Below are 27997 nucleotides of genomic sequence, written 5' to 3' on the forward strand. Positions count from 1 at the left end.
GATATTCCCCACAAAACAGCAAGGACAGACCCAAACAAGGGTTACCACACTGTCTGACGATCTCCTCTGCATGAGAAGGAAGTGATGTCACACCGCATGAGGCTGAACAGGACCCAGGCTAAGGAAAAATGGTTGCCCATAGAAAGCAATAGGAGGCTCCGGGAAAATGGCCGCCGACATGTGCACAGAAGAAAACACAGTGCCCGAAGGCGCCAAAACACACTACAATGATAGCTGAAGAAGCGCCCATAGTGAAGCCAAGCAGTTGCCCACACCTAAAATGGCGGACCCGCGTTTTTTTACTCCGCAGCGGGCCGCCGCACATATCTGCACCCAAACACACCACAAACAGTGTCACTCAGAGTAGGGACCCCCACATAGCGTCCTAGATGCGGTAAAGCCCCCGCAGGGATCGGGAGTGAGGTGATCCCCAAACGCACAGACATGAGGGGATACCAAAGACACAGCAGACTACCATCCCCAGAGAGAGACCCCACACAGAATGTACTTACCGTACCCGATGGCGTGGGCGCCTCTCCTCGACGGGAAGCCTCCTGAGGCGGTGGGGGTGCCGTCAGCCTAAAACGCAGGACGCTGGCAACGCACGGAACTGCAGTTGAGACGTCCAAGCGAGGTGGCCACCTCGCGGGCTTTCATCCCTGAGGACAGGGCGTACGCATAGCCTGCTAAATGCTCGATGGCGGGCTGGGATTCCATAAGGCCCTCTGTCCAGGAGAACCAGGACGACCAGTGCAACTCCCAGCTCCACAAAGCCGTCGTCTTCCGAAGACCTGACCAACTAAACGCTGACAAATAAACAGCTAGTAGTGCAAAGAAAAAACACTTGCAGAAATAAAATCATAAAAACAGAAGAAAGGCTGAGACCGTAGCCCCAGCACAGGGAAGCCTATCTTACTCCTAACTAGGCAGAAGACAAACTGAGTTGGGATGGCTGATAGCAGGAGGGTATTGGACCATTAGGACAGCCCCCATAGGTGTGTCTATGTAAATTGCTTTGTTTTTAACAAGTCTTATGCCTAGCTTGCTCCTATGGATAAGAGGTCAAGGCGACTGTCAGAGGATGTAAGAGAAACAAATTTCTTCTCCTGTAATACTACTTTAGAACCCTTTCTGTGTAAGTCAAATGCATAGGCAATAGTACAATTTTGTCTGCCAAAGGCAAACAGATAGGGGTGGCAAATAGGTGGGTCTGCCTGGTCACTGATTCTCACCTTTGGCAGAACCATTTAGGTTTACTTACTAAAGGAGCTAAGAATTTTCACTTACAAATTGTGAATATTCACTTCATTTATGTGGAAAGCAAATTCCTGCTTTTTACATGATTGGATGACTGAAGTTATTAATTACCAAATTTCTGGGTAAAGATAACTCCTTTAACAAATAATCCTCAATGCCTAAGCAATGATTTGATTACCGACACAAGATCCAATGTAAACTTAGAGAATAAAATTTACAATTGTTTTTAGTTATGCATAAATTCACTCAGGTGATTATAAAAACTGGATTTTTGACTTACCGTAAAATCCTTTTCTCTGAAGTTCATTGACAGACGCAGCTCCATATTTTTAACCATTGGGTTATGCTGCCCCCTACAGGAGTAGGACACTAGGGAGGAAAAATCTTTACCACACCTATGGGGCAGTCCCTGGGGTTATACACCCACTCTCTGCTATAGGCATTCAGTTTTGTTGCAAGAAGTGTCAGAAAAAAATAACCCCAACCCAACTCATATATAGAGGGGCCGGTGCTGCGTCTGTCAATGAACTTCAGAGAAAAGGATTTTACGGTAAGTCAAAAATAGTTTTCTCTTTCATTCATTGACAGATGCAGCTCCATAGTCTTCTTAACCATTGGGACGTCCCAAAGCAGTATTTACATGAGGGTTGGGAAAACAACTCTGAAAAGAACGCAATTCCAAAAGGCTAAAATTAGCCAACCAGGTAACATGGAGCTCAACCAGGAACAACTGGAGCTCACCTAGAAACAACATACACCCTCAAAGAGAATAAATTCTCACAGCAGCCTGCAAAACCTTGCGGCCAAAAGAAGTATCTGAAGATGCCAACACATCTACCTTGTAGAATTTTGTGAATGTGTGCACAGATGACCAAGTTGCCGCCATGCAAACTTGTATCACTGACGCCTGATGGTGAAAGTCCAAGGGGCAGTCAGCACCCTAGAATGCACCTTCACAAGGAAAGGTGGAACCTGTTTCTTAATTTAATAAGCCTGTTCCACCGTCTGCCTGATCCATCTGGATATGGTCACAGCAGACGCAGCCAATCCTTTCCGAGAATTGTCAGTGAGGACAAAAGTGAGTCTGATTTTCCGAATCACTCAGTAGCCGCCAGGTAGATCCCAATTACCCTAACCACATCCAAGGAATGCAAGGAAAATTATTTCGGATGCTTGGGCTTAGGACATCATGAAGGCAGCACAATGTCTTAATTTAAATGGAAATCCTAGATCACCTTAGGAAGAAACGACTGATTAGGTCGTAGTACAACCTTGTCTCTGTGGACCACCAGATAAAATGAGCGGCAGGATAGCGCTGCCAATTCCGACACTCTGCACGCAGAGGTAATAGCCACTAAAAAGGCTACCTTCTGTGACAGTGAAAGCAGAAGAATCTCCCTAATGTTTTCAAAAGGAGGTTTCTGAAGAACTGACAGTACCAGGTTAAGATCCCACAGAAATAACGGGGACCACATCGAGGGAGCCAAGTGGCGAACACCCTGAATAAAAGTGTGAATCAAAGAATACGTTGCTAAAGAACATTGAAAAAACACCGCTAGAGCCGACACCTGGCCTTTGATAGTACCCAAGGCCAATTGCTGCTCAACCCCTCTTTGGAGAAAAGTCAATATCCGAGCCTCTGAAAATGAGCGTGGATGCATCTTAATGGATTCACACCATGCATTTTACAAATTCCATGTATGATGGTAAATCTTCCGAGAGGTGGATTTTCTGTCCTTCAACAGTGTGGGAATCACACAGTCAGAAAGACCCCAATCCTTCAATACCTGGCTTTCAACAGCCACGCCGTTAAGGCCAGCGACTCTAAAGCAGGATGGAAGATCGGCCCTTGAGACAGCTGATCTTCCCTGAGAGGAAATCTCTAGGGAGCATCAGCGACCAATCTCACCAGATCGGCGTACGAAGACCAGCGAGGCCAGTCTGTAGCCACCAAAATTACTGGAGTCCCTTCCACCTCTATTCCGCGCAGAAGCCTCGACAGCAGTTTTAGTGGGGGAAACTGCATAGATCAGCCGATACTGTCCCCAAGGAGCCACTAGTGAGTCTGTGGCGTCAGCCAGAGGATCCCCAGAACGGGCTACAAACCTCTGTACCTTCCTGTTGAGCCGAGAGGCCAACAGATCCACATCGGGAGTCCCCCACCAGACACAGCAGGGGGAAACCCCTCCGGGTGAAGTGACAATTTTTCCCTGATCCAACCCTTGACAACTCAGGTAATCCACCTGCCAATTCCCCACTCCAGGGACATGCACAGTGGATAGGGCTGGAACAAAGTTTTCTGCCCATATTAGGATCTCGGAAACTTCTCGAGCCTCCAGGACACTCAAAGGTGATTTGTCCATTGAATCAAGCAGTTCCAGAATATTGATCGGTAGTCTGGACTCCTTTAGAGTCCAGGTCCCCTGGACATACATCTTTCCAAGTACCCCCCCCCCCCCCAACTGGACAGGCTGGCATCTGTGGTAACCACAGTCCAATACAGGGGAGAGAATGACTTGCCCTGACAGAGCCAGGGAGCAGAGCCACCACAGCAGAACACCTCATGTTTTTGGCTCAGCAGGATCAGATTGTTCAAAGATTCTGGATCTCTGTTCCATTTCACAAAAATTTCTCTGTGCAGAGGTCTCATGTGGAACTGTGCGAACGGAACCACCTCGAACCATCAGGCCAAGCCCTCACATGCAAGTCCGTAGAAAGGACAGTTTGCTGGATAAGAGCAGGCGAATCACCCTCTATTTTTGCAGTTTGTCCAGAGGAAGAAACACCCTCGCTGAAGTTGAGTTTAGAGTCAGTCCCAGATAATCCAGTTTGGAGGATAGGACCAGAGCAGATTTCTGGAAATTGATGTTCCAACCGAACTCTTGCAGAGTCCGTAACAGTGATGGTTAAGTCGGCCAGCAGGGCTGAATGGGAGTCTGCTCTTAAGAGGACTCTGTCCAGGTACCTCAGTACCGCAATCCCCCGCTGTCGCAGTAATGTCAATACCGGAGCAAACACTTTGGTGAAGACCCTGGGAGCGGAGGCGAGACCAAAGTGTAACGCCACAAACTGATAATGTTCCTCGCCCACAGCGAAGCAAAGGAAGCGCTGGTGTCCAACGTAAATAGGGATGCGAAGGTAGGCATCCTTGATATCGATAGGGGCCAAAAGATCTCCTTGGTGTAGGGACGTCACTACTGCGCGAATAGACTATTCGTAACTTCTGTACCCGCACAAAGCGATTCAGAGCCTTGAGGTCCAAGATGGAATGCACTTGCCTTCATTCTTGGGCACGGTGAACAGGTTTGAGTAAAACCCTTGAAAGCGTTTCCGAGAAGGAACCGGCCCAATCACCCCTGCAACAGCAAATCTTGTACCACCTCTCGTAGATCCCTTAACCGGTCTGGAGATGGGCGTAGATTGGGTGGTTAGAATCTGTCCGACGGTGGAGACCTCAATCGGTTCGTGGACCCATTAGTCTTGAATCAAGAAGGTCTATGGTTCCGGAAACAAAGACGTCCCCCCACCCCAGGTATGGACGAGGGCGCACCTTCATGCAGAAGAGGGCTTAACTGCAGAACTGGAGGGGCCTACTCTCAGCTTACCCAACCACGTCTTCTAGGAACCCCCAGATCTAAATGTCTTTGATCCTTCTCCTGTGTGCCGGAGGCACAAAAGGGCCACTTGTATGCTGAAAAAGAGTCAATCCTGTCGTGACGAGGTGCCTTGCCCTAAGCAGATTGATGAAGAAGAGTACTCTTCTCACCAGATAAGTTCATCCAAAGAACCAATTAAGTGATCCCCTGTAAAGGGCAGGTCTGAAAAAGCCTCTTTGTAAGCCTGGTCCTCAGACCTGCTTTTTAGCCACACCATGCGTCTCATGGTTACCCCTATTGCGGATACTCTAGCCGCAAGGGGGGCCGCATCTAAAAACGCATCACATATAAATTTTAAACCTTGGACCATTTTGTCCGCCAGTTCAACAAAGTCAGGGGGAATCGGTCTCGCTTCCAAATAACTCTTCAAGAGCTTTGCCCATTTCGTAATGGTTTGGGACACCAGAGCGATCGTGAAGACCGGTCTAAGTATTGAGCCCACTATCACAAGTGGCGGGACAGTCTCTCATCCTTCTATCAACACGGTCTTTAAAGACCGGAGACTCCTCCACTAGAATCACAGTGCATTTGTTCAGTCTGGAGACTGGGTGGTCCACCTTCGGCGTAACGGTCCATTTTTTGATCACAGCGTCCGCAAAGGGATAGCGTCTCGTGAAACGCTTCGGCACCACTAACTTGTTTAAGGCGCTCCCACTGTTCAGCGACAATTTTATCAAAAATTTGTGGACAAGGGAAAACCCTGACCAACTCAGGGTTTTGCGGGTGCCAAAATACACCTGCGTTCCTGACGCTGTAGAATCATCTACCATTTTTAGAGTTTCCCGCACTGACACTATAAGTGCCTCCACCAGCGCTTTTTCCCACGCGGCTGCAGATGATATTTCATCTTCTCCATCCGAATCAGAGTGCGATGACGCAGATCCCTCAGGGTAACTTGCGTCCGTGGCGGCCATATCAACCTCAGAATTTGAGGATACAGATGAGGCAAGTGAGGGCAGTGGGCACTTTTTACTAGGCCTCTTTTTTAGCACCATAACTTTTGACACCAGGGTTTCAAAAAACGACTATTAAGGCAAACAAGGGTTCCGACCCAGGGGGTCCCCACAACACCAAAGAGGGGATCAGTAGGTGAAACTTTAAGAATACTGCAAAAAACGGCCCCAAGCCGCTGAACCAGCAGTACTACAAGTCCCAGCACACTAAGCTGCAATATAGCAGAGTGAGGGAGCGACCTACCGGGACCCCAATAGACTCACCACCTCCCAATATTAGGGACAGCAGAGCCAGTCTGAAGTGTTCAGAAAAACGATTCTCACAGGAAGAGGAAGTACCTGGGTCAGCACCAGAGGGAAAGCCTTGCCACTCACTGCTGTACAGCGTTCTTGGGCTCCGAGAAAATGGCAGTGCAATGCATTTCAATGGGGAGACCACAACAAAATGGCCGCCCAATGCATTTCAATGGGAAACTACAAAAAAATGGCTGCCAAGCCTTGTAAAGCTGATCTACAAGAAAATGGCGGCATCCTCTGCACACCATGCGGTCTACAGGATCCCCTGAGGGGTCCAGCAATCAGGCATAGGGGGGCCCTTGCAGGGACCCCCACCTGGATTAACCACCGCAGCGGATCGCACGATCAGCGGCATCGGCGCCCCCCCCCCCCCCGAGGGCCACTATTGCCTGCTACAGCCCCTGCACCGTACTCGAATAAGGTAGGAACCCCCTATGAAATAGTGGAGAGAATGGCCTGCAGGGAAGCCTTGGATGGTCCCTAGGACCCCACATACAAGGTAGGGCATGGGGGGGTAACCCGAAGGGGCCCACGTCCGTGAGACCGCAAGAGATATGGGGGGGACACTACTCACCATACCAATGATATTCAGGTGGGCGCCACTCCGGACAGACCACCTCTCTACCTGGGGTGGGGGTGCTGACGGCCAAGGGATACACTGCGACTCAAGCCAAACCAGGTTGTGTGAGTCCTGGCGAGGTGTTCCACTCGCGAGCCAAGCCCCCCACCCCCCCACCCCCCCCCCCTCCAGTGGGGCTATGTCGCGGTGAGGCCTAGCGTGAAACTGCAACCTGCACACGCTCGCTAGCCAGACTGGGAGACAGTAAGGATCTAGAATATCCAGTCTGATGCCCAGTCTGGCTGTTAATTGTAGTTCTCTCAGGAACATAACTAACTTAAAATAAATTTAGACAAAAAGGTTCCCTTTTTACATAAAATGCATGCTAGGACCGAAATCCCAGCAGGGAACTAGGTCCTTACTTCTGACTAGACAGAAAAAAACTGAATGCTATTGCAGAGTTAGTGGGTGTATACCCCCAGGGACAGTCCCATAGGCGTGGTAAAGATTTTTTTCCTGCCTAGTGTCCTGCTCCTGTAGGGGGCAGCATAACCCAACGGTTAAGATGAATATGGAGCTGTGTGTCAATTAACGAAAGAGAAAAGGCATTTTATATTACAGAAGAGGTTATCTTTGCCTACATTGTAGGGACTGCATAGAATTCCATTTTACAATATTGTGATTCATACCTTAAATAAGATATTAAACCAATTTTTCTTTTCAGAACCGAATGCATGAATCCCTTCATCTGTTCAACAGCATTTGTAATCACAAGTTCTTTGCTTCAACTTCAATAGTCCTTTTCCTGAACAAGAAGGATCTTTTTGAGCAGAAAATCAAAAAAGTTCATTTAAGTATCTGCTTCCCGGATTATGATGGTAGGAGATTATTGCACATAATCGATAAATGCGGTTTACTTGCCATATAAAAGTGAATACCTAGTAATGCACTTATTTTCTCATAGGTAATAACTCATATGAAGATGCAGGAAATTATATTAAATTGCAGTTTCTGGATTTAAACATGCGGAAAGATACTAAGGAGATCTACGGTCACATGACCTGTGCCACAGACACACAAAACGTTAAATTTGTGTTTGATGCGGTGACTGATATCATCATCAAAGAGACACTGAAAGACTGTGGACTGTTTTAAAGTACCTGGCAAACAAAGCCTTGAGTCACTTTTACCAAGACCTTATCTTTACACTTCCAGCTGAATTTCCTTCCCTCGAAAGGTCTGGAACAACAAGGTTAAGGGGAGGCCGGTGTTATTACTTCACAATATGGACATTAATATATTTAATATCTGGTAGTTGAAAGGTTTCCTTGTAGACAGGCAAGATGTTACTTCTAGCAACACTACATCTACATCGCCTGAATGATTCAGTATTTTAGTCCTGTCCTGTGTTTATAGAGTAGTGACATATTATGCAGCACTGTAAAGAGTACTTACAAACATGAACAACAGGCCCTGGTTGCCAAAAAGAGACAACAGTCTAAAGTCCCTCCACCTATATTATTATACAGAAATACACTAGGGCACCAGTTGTTCAAATACCAATTAGCCTGATGTTATATTTTGTAGTTGTAGTAGTGACCCACATAAACACATGGAGAAGGTTTATTACTCTATATGGATATAGATTCAGGGGAGTAGTAAAACCCGACCTCAGCGCTGCAAAGCAACTACTTAGCAATAATCAATTACAGAGCTGATCATTACACTATTAAATATCCTTTCTGAGGCAGGTCATATCAACTGACTAAAGCAAACCTGCCCTACCACAAGAAACTAGATTGGAAAATTTGAGTATTCTTATGGTTTGTGTGAGCTAATGTAGCCTGACTATTTACAGGCAAAGATGAATTTAAAATAATTCCCCAATCATCAATCAGTTTTGCAGTGATGTGTACAGCTTCTTAAATCTGAACTCTAGGCAAACAAATACTCAGTTTAAATACATATATGAAAGCTGTGCTATCTACTGAAGGATGTGTAATCCTGCCAATCCAATCCTGGGGTTTACACAGCCGTGCTAAAGAGTACAACCAGGCTAGTGACCTTACGTTTCTACACTGCACTTGAGCAATATAGCTAGGCTACTTCCAGGCCAACAGACTATAGATGGAGGATAAAGAAGCAAAAGCAGACCAATGAGGTCATCCCTCTGGTTACTCTGCTCCCTTCTGTCAGCATTTTCTTGGTTTAGCACATGTATAAACAACAGATCATTGTTGGCTGAGAGTACTGGCCTTTCTTTACAGAGTTCTTTAGTACAGGGGATTTCAAAAGTATGGTATAAATTTAAATTCCTATAGTTACACTATATAAAATATACATGATTATTTTTTAATGATAACCTAATTGCACCCATTGTTTTTGTTTACATCTGCCTGGAGTTATCGTTAATTTACATTTGCAGCCTAAATCCGTTCCACAATCTCCTCTCCCCTATGGGGTTTGTAAGGATTTCTCACAGAACAATCCACTATGAGGACAGGCACCACACTCACTGAGGAAAATAAATCTCCAAGGGCATTTTTAGATCTACCCATAAGTGTAGAGGTGTTTTGTTTTGTAGCATTGGGCAGAAGAAATTGCGTCCATCACGATGCGTTTCCTTTGTGTGTTGACATGCATTGTTGGTGCATATTTCGAATGTGTTAAATTTAGGATTTGGAGTAGATATAGTTAACAGCCAAACATGCATTTTAAAGCAGTTAAATGTAAGTATAAATGGGCCCCTGAAGGAGGGATTGCTCATTTTAGGACAGCAATAGGTCACCCCGTCTTAAAAAAAAAAAATTTCTTGAAGGCTGGGTTCACACTTACGCAAATTGGATGCGGGTTTCTCTGCATCTAATTTGCATGACAGGAGAGTGTGACCAGTTCAATGGAGCCGATTCACAAACCTTGGGGGCCATTGCGGACCTGATTTGCACCTGAAATGGAGAAGGGATGCACTAGACCCCCTGCTGTGAGCTGTGGCCACAGCTAGTGTGATCGAGCTTTAGTGTAGGTCTTCATCAGGTTCCACAAAATAACCGAATTGGACAAGATAAGGCACTGTTGCTTTATAAACAGGTCACACTCTTCTAAAATCGTACTTTGTTTGGAAGTAGAATGCAAGGTAGAAGGGCCAAGATAAAAGAACAGCAAAAAAATATTCCAGGGTTGGGTGCTTGTCAAGTAAGCTAATTACTGTAAAATACTAATAAATAAAGATAAAAAAAGAGAATGCATGTCTTACCAATTTAATACTGTATACAAATGAGTGCAAAGCAACAGAAGAGTGTGTGCATATATGTCATATGAAACAAAAAATGCAGTATAAAATTGATGAACGCCAGATTTGTACAGTGTAGGTAGGAAAAACTGGCCTGTACACAGGAGAGAATAAAGGCAATCCTCATTAAACTCTGACTTGAAGCTTTGGCACCAGGGTAGGAGGATATTTCATAAAGAGGACTCAGTAATGAGCATGGCAGTTAGATGCATTGTCAGCTGACAAAGTAAACCTATGATTAGATAAATATCATGGCTGCCATTGCTGACATTTTGTTAAAAAAGCTAGCAGTGACAATCTTGACCCCTAGCTTTGAGGCACTGAAAACTAAAGTTACAAATATTATGATAAATGAGAAACTCATTTCTATCTTGAAGAACATAATCAATATTTACTCAAGTCTGGCAACCTTGGACCTCCCATTCTCAGCTACCGTCTTTTAACCAGTCACTCTTATCCACCTAACGTTGACAAGCGCTTGTGCCCACTGGGATTTCCTTACCCTTCTGCCTTCCCTCTCCTCCAGATTTCCTATTTACTTTCACTCTTTTTTATATTCCGTATTCACCTGGCTCCAGTAGCAGTGCTACTAGCAAAATGCTACTAATAGTAGCAAAGTGCATGAAGTGGAGGCAGTAATTTATAGGTAGGTGGTCGGTCCTTGCATTAATGAGTGACCTGGGTTTCAGGATCCTAGGTGATCTGCAAGGAAGTGAAGCAAGCATTGGAGGGGCTATAGAATCCTAGTAATCAAGAAACATAAGGCTTTTTACCTTTTTGGCACAAGTTTAACCTGATCAAATGAAAACCAAGAATGAAAATATATTTTATAGTAAGATACCTTGTCAAGTAGCTTATGGACAACCTTATCTAATAGAATGGAGAACAATTGCATCAGGTAAAGTAGTTGCAGCAGGACTTCCACTATTCAGCTAAAGAGTAATTTCGGTATAAAAAACAAAAACACAAACTTGATGAGGACAAGGGAGGTTGACCACCTTCTCTCTCAACAAAAGGTAATGAAAGGTATCTTAGTACAAAAAAAAATAAAAAATAAATCTCAAAAGGAATAGTTATATTAAACACTGGGAATGTCAAATGTCACAAAAAAAAAAAAAATTATAGCATGACATGCTTTAGAAATATGTCTCAAAGGTCACTGTCAGATAACACTGCTGTTTCTTTAAATATAGAACTAAAATTGGGCCTCTTGCAGACAATATGCCACAGTCACATATTTCATTGTATGCAGTTCTTAAGAGACTGGAAATGTTAAAGCAACATCGCGTAGATCACACATCCAGGTCCTTGGGACTCACATCAGGACATCTGCATATTCGATTAGATGTGGAGGTGGGTTCTCTGGAAGGTGGTCAGGAATGACTTGTGCATAGGGTGACACCAACCCTTGTAAACCAGGCTCCCAAAGCAGTCAAAGGTCTACCTACAAGCTGGACAGAAAAAAAAAAAAATCACAATCTCAATAAGATGATCATATCAAATGCTCCTAACTTTAGTGGATCTGTGAAACATGGTAACTTTATTCACACTGTAATTTCATCCAATCCCATTTTGATTTCAGATTAAAAGAAACTTGTAGTGACAACATATTCAAGATTTCATTGCTGATCTCGCGTACTGAAAATGTTAATTTTGGCTATTGTTCCACAGTGGCCAGTGCTATGAGAGTCTAAATCAGCAGTTTTAAATCAAATAAGCCGGCTTTTACTGTGAGAGCATAAAACCCTATTTCAGGTGTTTGTTCCCCTTAGATGCCATGATGTTTAGGATGTGACCTTGGCAGCCAAAAAGTTATTTTGGGGTTTTAAGTTTTTAATACATTTTTAGAAAAGGTTCACAGTACAGAGGTTGCAGTGTGTGTACATATTTAATAAACAAACTACACATTCAAAGCTGAAGCATATACAAAATACAGAGGAAGGTTTTTTAATAAAGCAATATTGCAAACAAGCTGCGACAGGGATGAATTGCACTAATTGAATAAATGCAGGTAAAGAAGTTATCCATGCATGACCTGCCTGAAATTTAGGCCATTTAGGCCATCGTAATGATTAAGCACACAGTCAGTGTGTGAAACGCGTCTACCTTGTCATGATTGTCATACTTGGATGTCCAGTCAATAAATCTGGATTTTGACTCAACCTGGAGTGCTGCCAATTCCTTTTCCTTAATCAAGTTTTCACGGAGGCGAGCCGGGGCATGCACCGATGTGAGTCATCAGGCAATCACACCACCTTGAGCAGTGAGTTCTTGTCTTTTCATAATTCCTAAATACATTTGAATGTTTGGTATGTGCCAGAACTAAGGGCAAAACAGAGCTCCTACTCTTTGGACATATTTAGTTGGAGAATCACATCAGAAAGGTTAGGTACTGTAGATCGTCTATATTTGTGCATATAGATCTAGCTGCAAACAGGATACAGTAAACCCCCTCTACATCGCAGTTCAGTTTTTGCGGTCCCGGTATATTGCGTTTTTTTTTTGTAATGTTATTTTACTATATAAATCATTAAAAATGAAATATTTTTGTGTTTTCCATAGCTCTTGCTATGTCTCTCAGTATCTTTTATGTGTTTAAATTAGTTTCTATTGTTTTAAAAGGGTGTTTAAAAGACCTTCAAATGCTTTTACACGTACAGTGACAGTAAAAAAAACATGCCTACAATGCATTTTAATAGGGTTTTTCTATTTCGCGGATTTTCACTTTTCGCGGCTGGGTCCGGAACATAACCCCCGCAATGGAGGGGGGTTTACTGTATTCTTGACTAGAGTTCTGGTGTTTAGCAGGAAAAGTTATATTTCCTATTGATAGAATTGCTAGTGATAGGGAAGGATTTGTAATAACTCCGGTGACCTCAGAGATGAGATTGAAAATTATTTTTTAGAAGGGAGCTATACGAGGGCAGTCAAAAAGTATACGGGGTAAAGAACCTATTTGGGAGCAGCCTCTCCCAACACGTCATCTAGATTGGCGAATCTATACATTTGGATGGGATAAATACAATCTGTGATGAAGCTTCTGTGATAATTCCCAATAGTTGATACATTTTGAGGCCCTGTAATTGTAGTGAATGGCTAGACGCCATTGGAACTCTGAAAACTAGGCCTTTAGATCTCTCTCCTATCTTTTAAGGGCTGAATCTTTAACAAAACGTACCCTTTGCTTGTAATGGGTCATAAAAAAATGTGATGCCTTTCAACTTGAGTCAGATGACAGGAAGGTTCACACTTTTGCAGGCAGATACATTTTTGGGGTTTTTGCGAAGATATGAGGCGATTTTTGTCTATATGTGAATATGCCTTGGGAGGGTAATTTGTATTTTGCCTGAATCATTGAGATTTGGAGAATTTTGTCATTCTGTAGGATCGCTTCCAGGGGTTTCTGTCTAAGGGATGACCAGTATTTGAATGACAAAACAGGGATTAGATACTTCAAGATTTCAAGAGGGATCGGTACACATGTATCAGCTGATTGTACAGTTACATCTTTGTGTAATGCTTGCCACGCTGACAGAGAAAACTGCAATTGTTGGATGGTCTAATTTTTGAGGTTCTCTGGCAGGTGTGGGAATAATGTGTGCAAGGAGCATTGTACCTAGGTCGCTTTTGGAGATAAAAGTTTGCTCTATTTGTCTCCATTGCTTATTGGACATAGGTGTGAACCTACCCTATTTTATATCACTTCTCTGTCTTACAACCTAGGCTAAAAGATATTGATGAATATCAGTCCAAATGAATCAAAATAAAATTAAAATACAGAACTGTGTAAAAAAAAAAAAAAGTGCCCCTTTTTCTTTTTTTCGGACTTACCTGCAAATTCTTTATCTTTGGATTAAAGTGGAGAACTTTTATTCATGGACTCATGGGTTATATTTTATTCATAGATTCATGGGTTATATTTAGTTGACTGGACACAAACATGCTAGGGCCACTGACAGAGCCACATAACCCTGCCCAATCCATAAGACTCCAGCCTTTAAGCAATACTAAAAGAGTGGTCAAAACACAGACTCGAGGGGCCTGTGTCCTGTACTGTACTAGAAGACAAGGAATTTACATAAAAGTCAAAACTCTTCTTATCTTAATCATACAGGCCCACAGGGCATGTGTTCATAAAATATGGGATGTACAGTACTCAAGCAATAAACTTGGACAACATAGCAAACAAAACTGACAGAAGACAGATGGAAGGAAGAACAATGTCCTCATGGAGGTAGGAACAAGAGACCACCTTGGGTAGGAAGGAAGGTTTTGGTCCCAAAACCACTTTGTCCTTGTGCAAAACAAGACAGGGCACATTACAGGAAAGCTGCAAATTCGGAAAAACGCCCAACAGATGTAATGGCTACCAGAAAAGCAACCTTATAAGTTGGGTTTTGCAATAGAATAAAAGAATGCTTAGCAATTATGCAAAGACAATTAACTGACATTTCCCTCTCTCTGCTATAGGCCTTCAGTTTAGTAACAGAAGGTTTAAAACTCCATAGAAGGGTGGGTGCTGTGTCCGGCAATAAACTCAAGAGAAATGGATTTTACGGCAAGTACAAAAATCCTATTTTCTCTTTCGTTCATTGACCAACACAGTGATCCATATTCAGAACCATAAGGACGTCCCCAAGCAGTGCCAAACATGAGGGAGGGGACCACAAAAAAATCCCAAGGCTAAACAAAAGAGCCAACCAGGTAACAGGAGCTCAACAACTGGAGTCCAACCTGAACAATACACCCCCAAAGAGGAAAAGACACTCTAAACAGCAGCCTGCAAAACCTTACTAGGAAAGGAGGAACCTGACCCCTTATAGAATAGGCCTGAGACACCTTCTATCTGATTCATCTGGAAATGGTTGCAGAAGAAGCAGACAGTCCTTTTCTTGGCCCGTCCATTATCACAAACAGTGGATCTAACCTCTGAAAAGACTCTGTGGCTGCCAGATACACCTTAATTGCTCAAACTACATCCAAGGCATGCAACGCAAATTCCTTGGGATGAGTGGGCCTGGGACACAGGAAAGGCAACACGATGTCTTCATCCAAATTGAAATCAGAGACCACTTTATGTAAGAACGACGGGCTTGGACAAAGAACTACCTTATCTTTGTGCACCATTTTCCCGACCATGGCTTCTTGGAACCCCCAGAAGACCTAAACAGTTTACCTTTTGCCCGGAGGCACAAAAAGACATTTGTGAGCAGTAAAGGAAGGCCCCTGCCTAGTATGCGGCGCCTTGCCCTTAGAGGATTGGAAAGAGGAAGGAAAGAGAAATGGCCACTGGAAGGGGGTAAAAGTGTTTTGAGTTGAGATGGCTTAAAGGCTTTTGCAAAAGGAAACTAAACAGAGAAACATTTAGGGACCATTAAGGACTTAGTCTATCCCTGCTACTACTTATAGATAAAGGCACCGAAGTAAAAGGTTTATGAAAAGTCCTTAGCAAAACACCTAGGTTTGGGAGTATGAAAAGGTACCAGAGGTACTAGGAGGCGTCCTTAATCTTTAAAAAGTTTCCAGGACAGATCTAATAAAGGTGAACACCAGCTCTTTTTCTCAATGCAAAACTGAAGCTAACACCTCATCCACACAACCCCATTGGTTCGGTTCAGGATCCTCCAAAGTAGGCTGGTCCAGCGCTGCAGGAGTATTCTCCATATCTAACTGAATTTTGCAGACACCACACTTGATATGAGAAACAAAGCTACTGTATCTGTGGCAGATGTAAAGGACTCAGGGACCCCCAAAAGGCTCCAAAGGGGGACCTCAGGGACAGGACACATAACTGACAGACACAGGCTTTCAAGCAAGACAAATTTGTAAGTATAACAAATACTCACAAGGGAGCCCACAATACTCACACACCAGCAATACTTTCACTACGGTTCCCCTGATAGAGCCAGTCGCCCTCATTGGACATGCCACCAACAAGAGAACTACCCCAGGCTGTTAGCAGGCTAGATTTCGGAACACATGGCTGAGGGATACTCATGGCTCTAGGTAACTTCAGTCAAGGTCTCAGCTAATCTTGTGCACACAGATGACACTGGGACAGCACAGCAATATAGAATTTTTTTTTTTTTTTTTTTTTAAAAAAGGTAATTTGGACTCACTTCACTTACAAAGATATAAAGGGTCTATAATTTGTTATAGGTGTATTTTAAATGATAGAGACAGAATATCAACTAAAAATTCAGAAAATAAATTATACAAAGGTTATCAATTGAGCTGCATTTCAGCGAGTAAAATAAGTATTTGATCCTCAAGCAAAACATGACTTCGTACTTGGTGGAGAAACCCTTGTTGGCCAGCACAGAGGTAGGGTTTCTTGTAGTTGGTTACCAGGTTTGCACAGGAGGGATTTTGGTCCACTCTTCTTTACAGATCTCTAAATCTTAAAGAGTTCTTGGCTTTTGCTTGGCAACTCGAAGTTTCAGCTCCCTGTATAACTTATCAATAGGATTAAGGTCTGGAGACTGGCTAGGCCACTCTATGCACTTAATGTGCTTCTTCTTGAGCCACTTTGTTGCATTGGTGATATATTTTGGGTCATTGCCATGCTGGAAGACCCATCTTCCGTGTTCTGGCTGAGGGAAGAAGGTTCTCATTCAAGATTTTACAATACATAGCCCTGTCCATTGGCCCCTTAATGCGGCCTGTACCTTTAGCAGGGAAACAGCCCCAAAGCATAATATTTCCTCCTCCATGCATGACTGAAGGGATGGTGTTCATAGTCAGCATTTTTCTTCCTCTAAACACGGCGAGTCGAGTTAATGCCAAAGAGTTCAATTTTGGTCTCATCTGACCAAAACACTTTCTCTCAATCCTTCTCTGAATCATTTAGAGGTTCATTGGCAAACTTCAAACCGGCCTATACATGTGCATTCTTAAGGAGGGGGACCTTGCGGGCGCTGCAGGATTTCAATCCATGATGGCATATTGGGTTACCAATGATTTGGTGACTGGTCCCAACTGCCTTGAGATCATTCATCACAAGCACCTCCCGTGTAGTTCTGGGCTGGTCCCTCACTCTTCTTATGATCATCCTTACCCCATTAGGCAAAATTTTGCATAGAACTCCAGAACAAGGGGGATTGATGGTTATTTTGTATTTCTTCGATTTGCCAATAATCACACCAACAGTTGTCGCATTCTCACCAAGCACCTTGCTGGTCTTGTAGCCCATTTCAGCCTTGTGCAGGTCTACAATCTTGTCCCTGATGTCCTTTGACAGCCCTTTGGTCTTGCCGCTGATGGGGAGTTTGAATGGAAGAAAGATTCTGTGGACAGGTGTCTTTTATACACATAATGAGTTGAAGGAGCACCTTCTTAAATTGACAGGAGTAATCTGTGTACCATATGAGCACATAGTGTAGCCAGTCTGTGGGAGCCAGAATTATTGTTGGTTGGTAGGGGATCAAATACTTATTTTACTCACTGAACTGCAATTCAATTTATAACATTTGTATTGTGTTTTTTCTGGATTTCTGGTTGATTTTCTGTATCTGTCAGATACCGGAAGTGAGGGTTCGTGCGGTTCGTGCGGCAAGGGAGAGAGGAGGAAGGAAGAGGAGCTGCGGGGACACGTGCGGGTGCACCGTGCAGGGACCAGCAACTGAGCGGAGGTGGAGGACGGGAGCCGAGGCAGAGAGCGGCGGCGGCGGAGGTCAGAACCCGCCTTCCTTAGTGCCTGGAAGAAGAGGAGGAGGAGGACCGTCCGTGCCCAGTGAGGAGGAGGAGACATCCGTCCCAGTGTGTGTGTGTGTGGCAGCAGCTGTGAGTAGAGCAGCAGCTGCAAACAGGGGGAAAGCTGTGTGACTGTACTCTGTAAGAAATCAATAGCTGTTTGTCTGTACTGCGACTGACTGCTGTGTGACTGTCTCTGCAACTGAGTACCTGGTAAGTATCCTTGCGACTGGTAAGTATCCTTGCGACTGGTGAGTATCTTTGCGACTGGTGAGTGTCCTTGCAACTGGTGAGTATCTTTGCGACTGGTGAGTGTCCTTGCGACTGGTGAGTGTCCTTGCGACTGGTGAGTGTCCTTGCGACTGGTGAGTATCCTTGCGACTGGTGAGTATCCTTGCGACTGGTGAGTATCTTGCGACTGGTGAGTGTCCTTGCGACTGGTGAGTATCTTTGCGACTGGTGAGTGTCCTTGCGACTGGTGAGTGTCCTTGCGACTGGTGAGTATCTTTGCGACTGGTGAGTGTCCTTGCGACTGGTGAGTGTCCTTGCGACTGGTGAGTGTCCTTGCGACTGGTGAGTATCCTTGCGACTGGTGAGTATCTTTGCGACTGGTGAGTATCTTTGCGACTGGTGAGTATCTTGCGACTGGTGAGTATCTTGCGACTGGTGAGTATCCTTGCGACTGGTGAGTATCCTTGCGACTGGTGAGTATCCTTGCAACTGGTGAGTATCCTTGCAACTGGTGAGTATCCTTGCAACTGGTGAGTATCCTTGCACTGGTGAGTATCCTTGCGACTGGTGAAGTAACTTGCGACTGGTGAGTATCTTGCGACTGGTGAGTATCTTGCGACTGGTGAGTGTCCTTGCGACTGGTGAGTGTCCTTGCGACTGGTGAGTGTCCTTGCGACTGGTGAGTATCCTTGCGACTTATCCTTGCGACTGGTGAGTATCCCTGCGACTGGTGAGTATCTTTGCGACTGGTGAGTATCATTGCGACTGGTGAGTAGCTTTGCGACTGGTGAGTGTCCTTGCGACTGGTGAGTGTCCTTGCGACTGGTGAGTATCTTTGCGACTGGTGAGTATCTTTGCGACTGGTGAGTATCCTTGCGACTGGTGAGTATCTTGCGACGGGTGAGTATCCTTGCGACTGGTGAGTATCCTTGCGACTGGTGAGTATCCTTGCGACTGGTGAGTACCCTTGCGACTGGTGAAGTAGCTTGCGACTGGTGAGTATCTTTGCGACTGGTGAGTATCTTTGCGACTGGTGAGTATCCTTGCGACTGGTGAGTATCCTTGCGACTGGTGAGTATCTTGCGACTGGTGAGTATCTTGCGACTGGTGAGGATCCTTGCGACTGGTGAGTATCTAGTGACTGGTGAGGGTATTAGCGACTGGTGGGTACCCCAGGTTTTGTACCAGGGAAGTTAGAGGTAGTGTAGGTAAGGAAGAGCAGGTTGTTAATATTATCCCCATAGAGTAGTGGGTAATAATGTCCGACAGGATTGGGGATGCCACTCAGTGCACTTCTTGCGGCATGTATGCGTTCCTTGATGAAACAATCGAGGACGAATACTGCTGTGCAAGATGTGAGCGACTTGTTGCTCTGGAAGCCCACATCGTGGATCTAGAGAACACAGTGACAAGACTGCGTGGCATCTACAACCTGAAAAGGAGCTTGGACATTACCCAGCAGGCGCTGGCAGGGGTCAGCATAGAGGAGGGAGGAATAGAGGAGACGCAAGCAGCAGAGGTACGCAGCTGGGTGACTGTTAGGAATGTTAGGGGGAGGAGAGTCAGGGAGGCCAGTCCTGAGTTGGTAGACCCTAACATGTTTGCTGAGTTGCAGGTTGAGGGGGATATCAACTCAGGGGTGGCAGAGCTGGAGCATGCGCCCTCCCCCAGCTGCCAGGGGAGGGACGGCTCCAGGAAGAAGGGGGGCCGTAACGCAGGAAAGGTTAGACAGGTTGTGGTAGTTGGGGACTCAATTATCAAGAGGACAGAGAGGGAAATCTGTAAAAAAGATCTCGTGAACCGAACAGTTTGTTGTTTACCGGGCGCCCGAGTTCGGCACATCGCAGATCTGGCAGACAGATTGTTGGGCGGGGCTGGGGATGACCCAGCGGTCATGGTGCATGTGGGCACTAATGACAAAGTTAAAGGTAGGTGGAGGATCCTTAAGAACGATTTCAGGGACTTAGGTAATAGATTGAGGAAAAGGACCTCCAAGGTGGTTTTCTCTGAAATACTGCCTGTACCTCGAGCCACACAGGAGAGGCAGAAGGAGCTTAGGGAAGTTAACAAGTGGCTGAGGAATTGGTGTAGGAAGGAGGGGTTTGGGTTCCTGGAGAACTGGGCTGACTTCTCAGTCGGCTACCGGCTCTTTAGTAAGGATGGGCTGCACCTTAATGGGGACGGTACAGCTCTTTTGGGGAGAAAGATGGCCACCGAGTTGGAGGGGCTTTTAAACTAGGAGACGGGGGGGAGGGCTCAGAAGTAGAATCAGTCAGGAGGGAGCAGAGGACTGAAGGCAGTTGTAGGGTCAACAGCGACAGTAGGTCAACAACATCAATTGGCGGGTCTGTGCGGGAGAACAGCAGACCAAACAGAAATAAACAAAACCGCCAATCACGTTTAACTTCCGTAAAACTAAGAGGGGTATATGCTAATGCCAGGAGCCTAGCTAATAAGATGGATGAGTTGGAAATGTTAGTACATGAGGAAGACATAGACCTTGTGGGAATAGCGGAGACTTGGTTCGACCCCTCACATGACTGGCTGGCCAATATCCAAGGGTATTCGGTGTACCGGAAGGACAGGGTTGGTAAAAGAGGGGGAGGGGTATGTCTCTATGTCAAGAACAATATAAAGGTGCTAGAAAGGAGTGACATTACGGATGGGATGAGCATGGATTTAGAATCTGTGTGGGTTGAACTCGATAGGGAAGAAGATAAGGGAAAAGTAGTTGTGGGGGTTTGCTATAGGCCACCTAACCAAGGGGAGGAGGTAGAGCTGGAATTTTTAGCACTAATAGGTAAAGCGGCAAAACTAGGATCAGTCATCATATTGGGGGACTTCAATTATCCCGACATTGACTGGGAAGAGGGGACTGCACACTCGCATAAGGCCCGGCTATTCACGGAAACCTTACAGGATAACTACATGTCGCAGTTGGTGGATTCCCCTACTAGAGAGAATGCTATCCTGGATCTATTGATCACTAATGACCCAGACATAATCTCGGAGGTAGGAGTCCAGGACAACCTGGGCTCTAGCGATCACAGGATGATCACATTTAGTATAAATAACAATATAAAAAGGCAAGTGGGGAACATAAGAACCCTAAACTTCAGAAGGGCAGACTTTCCAAAATTGTACTCATTGATGGAAAGGGTAAACTGGGACCAAACCCTGGGATCACTGACCACAGAGGAAAAATGGGAATGCTTTAGAACAATATTAAGCAAAGGCATCTTGCAGTGCATTCCTATGGGGAATAAATTTAGAAGAGACAAAGCCAAACCTGGCTGGCTAAACCGTAGCGTTAAAAAACTTATTAGGGGAAAAAAATTGGCCTTCAAGAAATATAAATCAGAGGGCACAGTATCGGCCTTCCAGCAATACAAGGAGGAAAATAAGAAGTGTAAACACGAAATCAAGATGGCTAAAATCAACTTTGAGAGACAAATAGCGGAGGATAGTAAAAAAAACCCAAAGAAATTCTTTAAATATATCAACAGCAAAAAAACTAGGGCAGTGCATATTGCACACATAATTAACGATGATGGGAGGATGGTTACAGAGGACACTGAAAAAGCAACCGTGCTGAATTCTTTTTTCTCGTCAGTTTTTACGCAGGAAAAGGAAGGGTACACTGACCATGACTGTATGGTTAGTAGTAATACACAGGACTTGCCACTATGGCTAACAGAGGGGGAAATCAGGGAAAGACTGGATAAACTTAACACAAACAAATCACCAGGCCCGGATAGCGTACATCCGAGAGTGCTCAAGGAACTCAGTATGGTTATATCTAGACCACTGTTCCTGATCTTTGCTGACAGTATTAGGACAGGAGATGTACCAGGGGATTGGAGGAAGGCTAACGTGATTCCGATATTCAAAAAGGGCCAGAGACATATCCCGGGAAATTATAGGCCTGTCAGTCTGACATCAATAATATGTAAACTTTTGGAGGGGATGATAAGGGACTATATCGTAGAGTATGCTAAAGACAACAACATCAGTAGTAACCAGCACGGGTTTACAAATGGGCGTTCTTGTCAAACCAATCTCTTAGCATTCTACGAGGAAGTGAGCTGTGAGCTAGATAGGGGGAGACCAGTGGATGTGGTGTACTTGGATTTCGCTAAGGCGTTTGATACAGTTCCCCACAAGCGCTTAATTTATAAAATAAGGTCTGCAGGTATCGACAGCAGGGTTTGCTCTTGGATACGGAATTGGCTAAAAGGCCGTGTCCAAAGGGTAGTAATAAACAGCGCATACTCAGACTGGTCTGAGGTAGTAAGCGGGGTGCCCCAGGGCTCAGTCCTGGGACCAACCTTGTTCAATTTATTCATAAACAGCATTGAGGAAGGGATCAGTAGTTCGTTATCAGTTTTTGCAGATGACACAAAATTGGCCAGGGCAATAACTGCACAGCATGAAGCAGATATCCTACAGAATGACCTGGACAAAATTACGGAGTGGGCAACGACATGGCAAATGAGGTTTAATGTGGAGAAGTGTAAGGTTTTGCACTTGGGGACCAAAAACATAAAAACACAATACACGTTAGGAGGGGAACCCTTGGGGGAATCAAAAATGGAGAAAGATTTGGGAGTCTTAGTTGATGATAGATTAGGCAACAGCATGCAATGCCAAGCGGCAGCTTCCAAAGCCAACAGAATATTAGCATGCATAAAGAAAGGGATGTATTCCAGAGATAAGACTATAATCCTTCCACTTTATAAAACTCTGGTCCGACCGCATCTGGAGTATTCTGTCCAGTTCTGGTCGCCAGTCCTCAGGAGGGATGTGTTGGAGCTGGAGAAAGTCCAGAGAAGGGCAACTAAACTGATTAGGGGGTTGGAGGACCTTACCTATGAAGAGCGGCTGCAATCGCTCGATTTATTTTCCCTGGAGAAAAGACGTCTGAGAGGGGACATGATAGCAATTTATAAATATCTTAATGGGGATCTCAGCTTAGAAGAAAAGCTGTTCATTCGAAGGAATTGCATGGGGACTCGAGGACATACAATGCGATTAGAGGAGAAGCGTTTTAACCTCAGGCAACGTGGGGGGTTCTTTACTGTTAGGGCTACAAGATTGTGGAATTGTCTACCACAAGAGGTGGTTTCTGCGGGTAGTATGGTGACTTTCAAAAGACTCTTAGACTTACATCTCAAGGATCAGGAGATTGAGGGCTATGTTAGATGATTACAGTCACACACACCTACACAGGTTGAACTGGATGGACTATTGTCTTTATTCAACCTCGCCTACTATGTAACTATGTAACTATGTAAAATACACCTACGATAAAATTATAGACCCTTCATTTCTTTGTAAGTGGGCAAATTTACAAAATCTGCAGGGGAGCAAATAAATATTTTCCCCACTGTACGGTAAGTCAAAAATTTCATTATCTTAATTATACAGTACAGGACATAAAACAGAAAGTCGTACACAATGGGGCATCCCCTAGTAATAAGATGCCAACTTGGGAGATATGCTTGAAGGAAGAAATTTCCACTAAAAAAATCCACCTTACCCATGAAATCTGCCAATTGGATTTAATGAAGGAGGTTTTTGAAGAACCGAAAACACCAGATTCAGATCTCAAGGAAACACAGGTAATCAGAGTGGGGGATTAACATGAGCAACTCCCTGTATAAAGGTCTTGACAACAGAGTACAAAGTCAAAGGTTTCTTGAATACAATTGATAAGGCAAAAAGTGTCACTTTAGGTTACTAAGCAACGGATGTTGGTCAAGGCCAGACTGGAGGAAGGCCAGGATGCGAGGAATAGAAAATCCCCAGGGGTTGAGATGCTTGCATTCCCACCAGCCATAATAGGCCCTCCAAGTGCAATGATAGATCTTACAGGAAACATTTTCTTTCTTTGAGCGAGGTGAGAATGAGTAAGGAATGCCCAATCTTTAATGGCTAATGGGTTTCAATAGCCTTGCCAGTAAGCAACTAAGAAGCAGGGTGGGATAGAGGCCTTGTGACAGGAGATCTGGCCTGTTTGGAAGAGGCCAAGGTTTATTTGCCAGGAATCTGTAAGTCTGTGTACCAAGTTCTCCTAAGCCAATTTGTAGTGATGGGGGGGATCACCTAAATCTTTTCTTTGTTTATCTTCCAGCGCAATCAAGGGATAATGTTTACAGGAGGAAAAGGATACAGAAGCTTGAATCGGGGACCAAGGAATCACAGGAGCATTCACTGCAAAAAAACAGGGGCTTGTTGGATCTGGCCACAAACCTGTCCAACTTTTGGTTGAATCTGGAGGCCACCAATGTCAAAATCTAGTGTTATCAAAATCAGGGTGATTTTGGGGTGAAGGGACCACTGCCCCGAGACCATGCATTGGCAACTAGGCTGGCTTCTTTTAAGAAGCCAGGAGCACCGGCAGGGGACCCAAGAAAAGGAGGAGGTTTGTGGCCACTCTGTGCAATTCCATTATACAGAGCAGGTAAGAATGACTAACTGTACACTAATTCCCACCTTAGCACTCAGGAAGTCCTTTTAAAAGTTTTCTCTACCACACAAAAATTTATTAAAAAAAGTTGCTTTTACCTGGACAAAAAAGTTAAAGGGTGCTTTCAATACCATCAATTGGAGCAGAATGGCAGGAGTGTGGTGGTTTCCCTTTCAGGTTCCCCTTATTTTACTAAACTATTGTATTTCAAGAGGTATACTAGTGCAAAACAAGCTCACAACTGTTATCTTGGGATCAAATTACTAAATGTTTAGCCAAAATGAATAAAAATGTCCTAACAGCTTCAAATTAACCAAATTACAAACACAGACGCTAGAATTACATTTTTAGATAGACCAAGCAGATAGCATATCTATCATTGAAATAAATCCATTCTTACCTGCAGATTAATACAGGCCACACTCAACAAGGTTGCTCTTTATGATCACATCTGTCACTGCGTCAAACACAAACTGGACATTCTTTGTATCTGTTGCACACGTGAAGTGTGTGTAAATCTCCTTTGTGTCCTTTCTTCTGTTTAGATCCTCAAACTGACATTGGATATAAGCTGCAGCCTCTTCATAAGTATTAGCACCTGTAAAGAGAATGTTGTGCAGGAAAACATTAGAGAAGTCCAAATTTCTTGGAAGGCTGGATGGGCAGCATCCAGCACCACCACCCCACCCCACCAGGTGGATGCCCTGATAAATCTATACCTGAGTATTCTGGATAGCAGATGGTCAGTGGACTCCGGGTAACTTTCTCCTCAAACAAATCCTTTTTATTTAGGAAGAGAATTATGGAGGTATCAATGAACCACTTGTTGTTGCAGATGCTGTCAAACAGCTTCATGCTTTCATGCATACGGTTCTGAAAAAGGGAGAACAGCAAGGCCAAGTCAAGGATTGTATGCATAAACCACTTAGAAAATAACAGGTCCTGTTTTGGGTCATGGCAATTAAGATCACCTATTATACTGTACTTTTAGGCAAAAAGAAAAAAATTTACATGGTCTAAATTTTTCTTTGAGCAATATAATAATAATAATTTGTTTAACTAATAGGTTCTTTTGCAATACATTTCACATTATGTCCAAATTCTCAAACAATGTTCTTACTTTGTAATAATAGCAGGTACAAAGTACTGAAGCGGTTTTTGAAAGGATGGTCTGAAGCTCTGCCCCTACCATGCAATCATGCACAGAACGCTTGGACATTATAGAACATTTACAGTGTACCCTTCTCCAGCAGTGACAGTTCCAGGCTCCAGTCGCCGCTATCGTCTCCATTTTTTTAGGTCCTGCAAAGTTCCCCTTTAGTCACTGGATGGTATGGATCTTATGCATAAGCCATGCAGTGTACATAGAATAATTAAATTTGCAAGAAGCATTTGGGAAAGATCAGGCTCCATGCCATTTTTTACCTTGCCAATGACACTTGAGAATTCCTCCACGTGACAAATGAGGTGACGGTGCGGTCGACAAATCCATGTACCTTTTGTAAAAAGCACCCTCCACTCTTAGTGCAGTTCTTCCTGCTGCTGCAGCTGTCCCACAGACAGCCCTGCAGTAGGGAGTTCTGTACTTGGGAGGAGCCCAATGGGGATTCACAGACAATGATTCCCCAACAAGTCGGCTCCTATTGTGAGTGATAGCAGATAGTGGGCAGATCCTTAGGGAACAGACAACCTGCTATTGTCTATAATCCACACACTGCTTGTTATCAATCACAAGGAGAGAAAAGACCTCAACTTCCCCATCAGGCCTTGCCCAATGCAGTATCATTGGTTGCAAGGAGGCCGTCGCCTGTGAAGTCAACAGCATCCTTTACAACCAGTAACAGGGAGAATGTAACGGCAGCAAAAACGTTGCTCTGCTACACTGCGTGAAAGGACAGGCACACTACACTGCCTGTATCTGTATATCAAATTACAATAGTTCCCAATTGCCTACAGTTTCTCTAATGCCCCGTACACACGTGCAGATTATCTGCAGACTTTTGTCTGCAGACTTACCTTTTCTATGTAGTGCAAGGGCCTGCCGGATTGCATACAAATTGAAAGTGTTTAGGTTTGACCTCATATTATATGGTTTTGGTAAGTCTGCAGACAAAAGTCTGCAGATAATCTGCACGTGTGTATGGGGCATAAGAACTGGAGGTAGTCATTTTTGAATTAGGTTCTTAAATAGCGTCACATTATGAAAGTGGCATTATTGGGAACTACTCGAGATTGCCGCCCATGTCGGTACAGCTACTGAAACAAGCAGCAGGGATTTTGGCGCAGGCCTTTTAAAAGGGCCTGAAAAATGCTGGTAGGGATTTACTGAATTATCCCGATAGCATTCTACCTCAGAGCCGTATCAGCAATGCTCAGGTTGTACGGTTTAGGCTATTAAGAAGGAAGAGAGGCTCCAGTAGACAAGAAACAAAAACGGTATAAAAACGGTTTTCGAATACTGTCTAACAGGTTCCTCCCTGACAGGAATAGTCTCCAGCTGCTCCATAGACATAATACTTTTAACGGATTTGAATAAAAAAAAATCTGGATTAGTAGACTGTCATCTCATCAAAGTAGTTATGAAAAAAGCCTGCCAAACACTTGCTTACCATCTCTTCGTCTTCTGCCAGGAGCAAGTCATAGTCACTTAGTGCCACACAAAAAATAATTGCAGTTACACCCTCAAAACAATGAATCCACTTCTTTCTTTCTGACCTTTGTCCTCCCACATCGAACATTCTGTGCAAAATTAAAAGAAAAATGACATGCAATTGTTAAACAATGACAATTTGTAAAGGGAACTCGTCATGAGAGAAATGTAAGCCTCCATTGCTTACTTTCTTCTGAAAATAGTAGTTCCCTAGCTGTCACACTGATCAATCCTCCTGCTTTGTCTGTCTTTACTTTCTACATAATCGTTTCAGGTCAGTGGCTCAAAGTAATAGGCAATAAAGGGGTATTAAACCCAAAACCAAAAGTGTACTATATCACAGCTTTTTAATCATTGTTTGTAAAGGGTCTTTGTTTTATTTTCAAATGACATATTATATGCATAGTGTACATATTATATTTACATGCTCTGTGCAATGGTTCCCGATCTTTCTGGGGTCCAAAGCTGGCCCTCTAGGCTTCTCCTCTCCTCTGCTTCCTATGGAGGCACACATGCAGGCTCTCTCCTGAGCCGAGCGGTGTGTGTTTATTGACAGGCTCAGCCCCTACACCTGCTCCCTCCTTCACAAAATTTGATTGACAACAGCAGCATGGCTCTTGTTGCTCTCACTGAGTCCTGAGCACTGCTGCTCTCCTGGCATAGCACTGGATCAAGATCAGGCTAAGGTGAGGATTTAGTGAAGGCTGAGAGGGGAAGGGGGGGGGGGGCTGCATATGAAAGGTTTTTCCCCTATTGCATAGAACGCATTAGGGTAAAAAAAAAACTCAACGTAAAGTTAGCCCAATTTTTATGTATAATGTGAAAGATGTTACGCCATGTAAATAGATACTCAACATCTCATGCTTTAAAACTGTGCACACTCATGGAATGGCGACAAACTACGGCACTTAAAAATCTCCATAGGCAACACTTTAAAATGTTTA

The 27997-nt window shown here is 44.2% G+C and overlaps 2 protein-coding genes across 2 annotated transcripts in view; one reads left to right on the forward strand and one right to left on the reverse strand.

The window, feature by feature from the left end:
- Positions 1 to 8471, forward strand: part of GNAT2 (G protein subunit alpha transducin 2) — a 140342-nt gene extending 131871 nt beyond the window's left edge. The window contains exons 7-8 of the mRNA XM_082245285.1: positions 7447 to 7600; positions 7687 to 8471. Of these exons, the coding sequence (XP_082101411.1) occupies positions 7447 to 7600; positions 7687 to 7877 (345 nt within the window). The 3' untranslated portion in view covers positions 7878 to 8471. The remainder of the gene's footprint in view (positions 1 to 7446; positions 7601 to 7686) is intronic.
- Positions 8472 to 11275: 2804 nt separating this feature from the next.
- The window catches only part of GNAI3 (G protein subunit alpha i3), a 123934-nt gene continuing 107212 nt past the window's right edge, over positions 11276 to 27997 (reverse strand). Inside the window, exons 6-9 of the mRNA XM_082246186.1 lie at positions 27013 to 27142; positions 25123 to 25276; positions 24804 to 25001; positions 11276 to 11462 (exon numbers count right to left, since the gene is read on the reverse strand). Coding sequence (XP_082102312.1) covers positions 24811 to 25001; positions 25123 to 25276; positions 27013 to 27142 — 475 coding nt within the window. The 3' untranslated portion in view covers positions 11276 to 11462; positions 24804 to 24810. The remainder of the gene's footprint in view (positions 11463 to 24803; positions 25002 to 25122; positions 25277 to 27012; positions 27143 to 27997) is intronic.

This window comes from Pelophylax lessonae (genome assembly GCF_965119305.1).
Source record: "Pelophylax lessonae genome assembly, chromosome: 2".
NCBI classification, from domain to species: domain Eukaryota; kingdom Metazoa; phylum Chordata; class Amphibia; order Anura; family Ranidae; genus Pelophylax; species Pelophylax lessonae.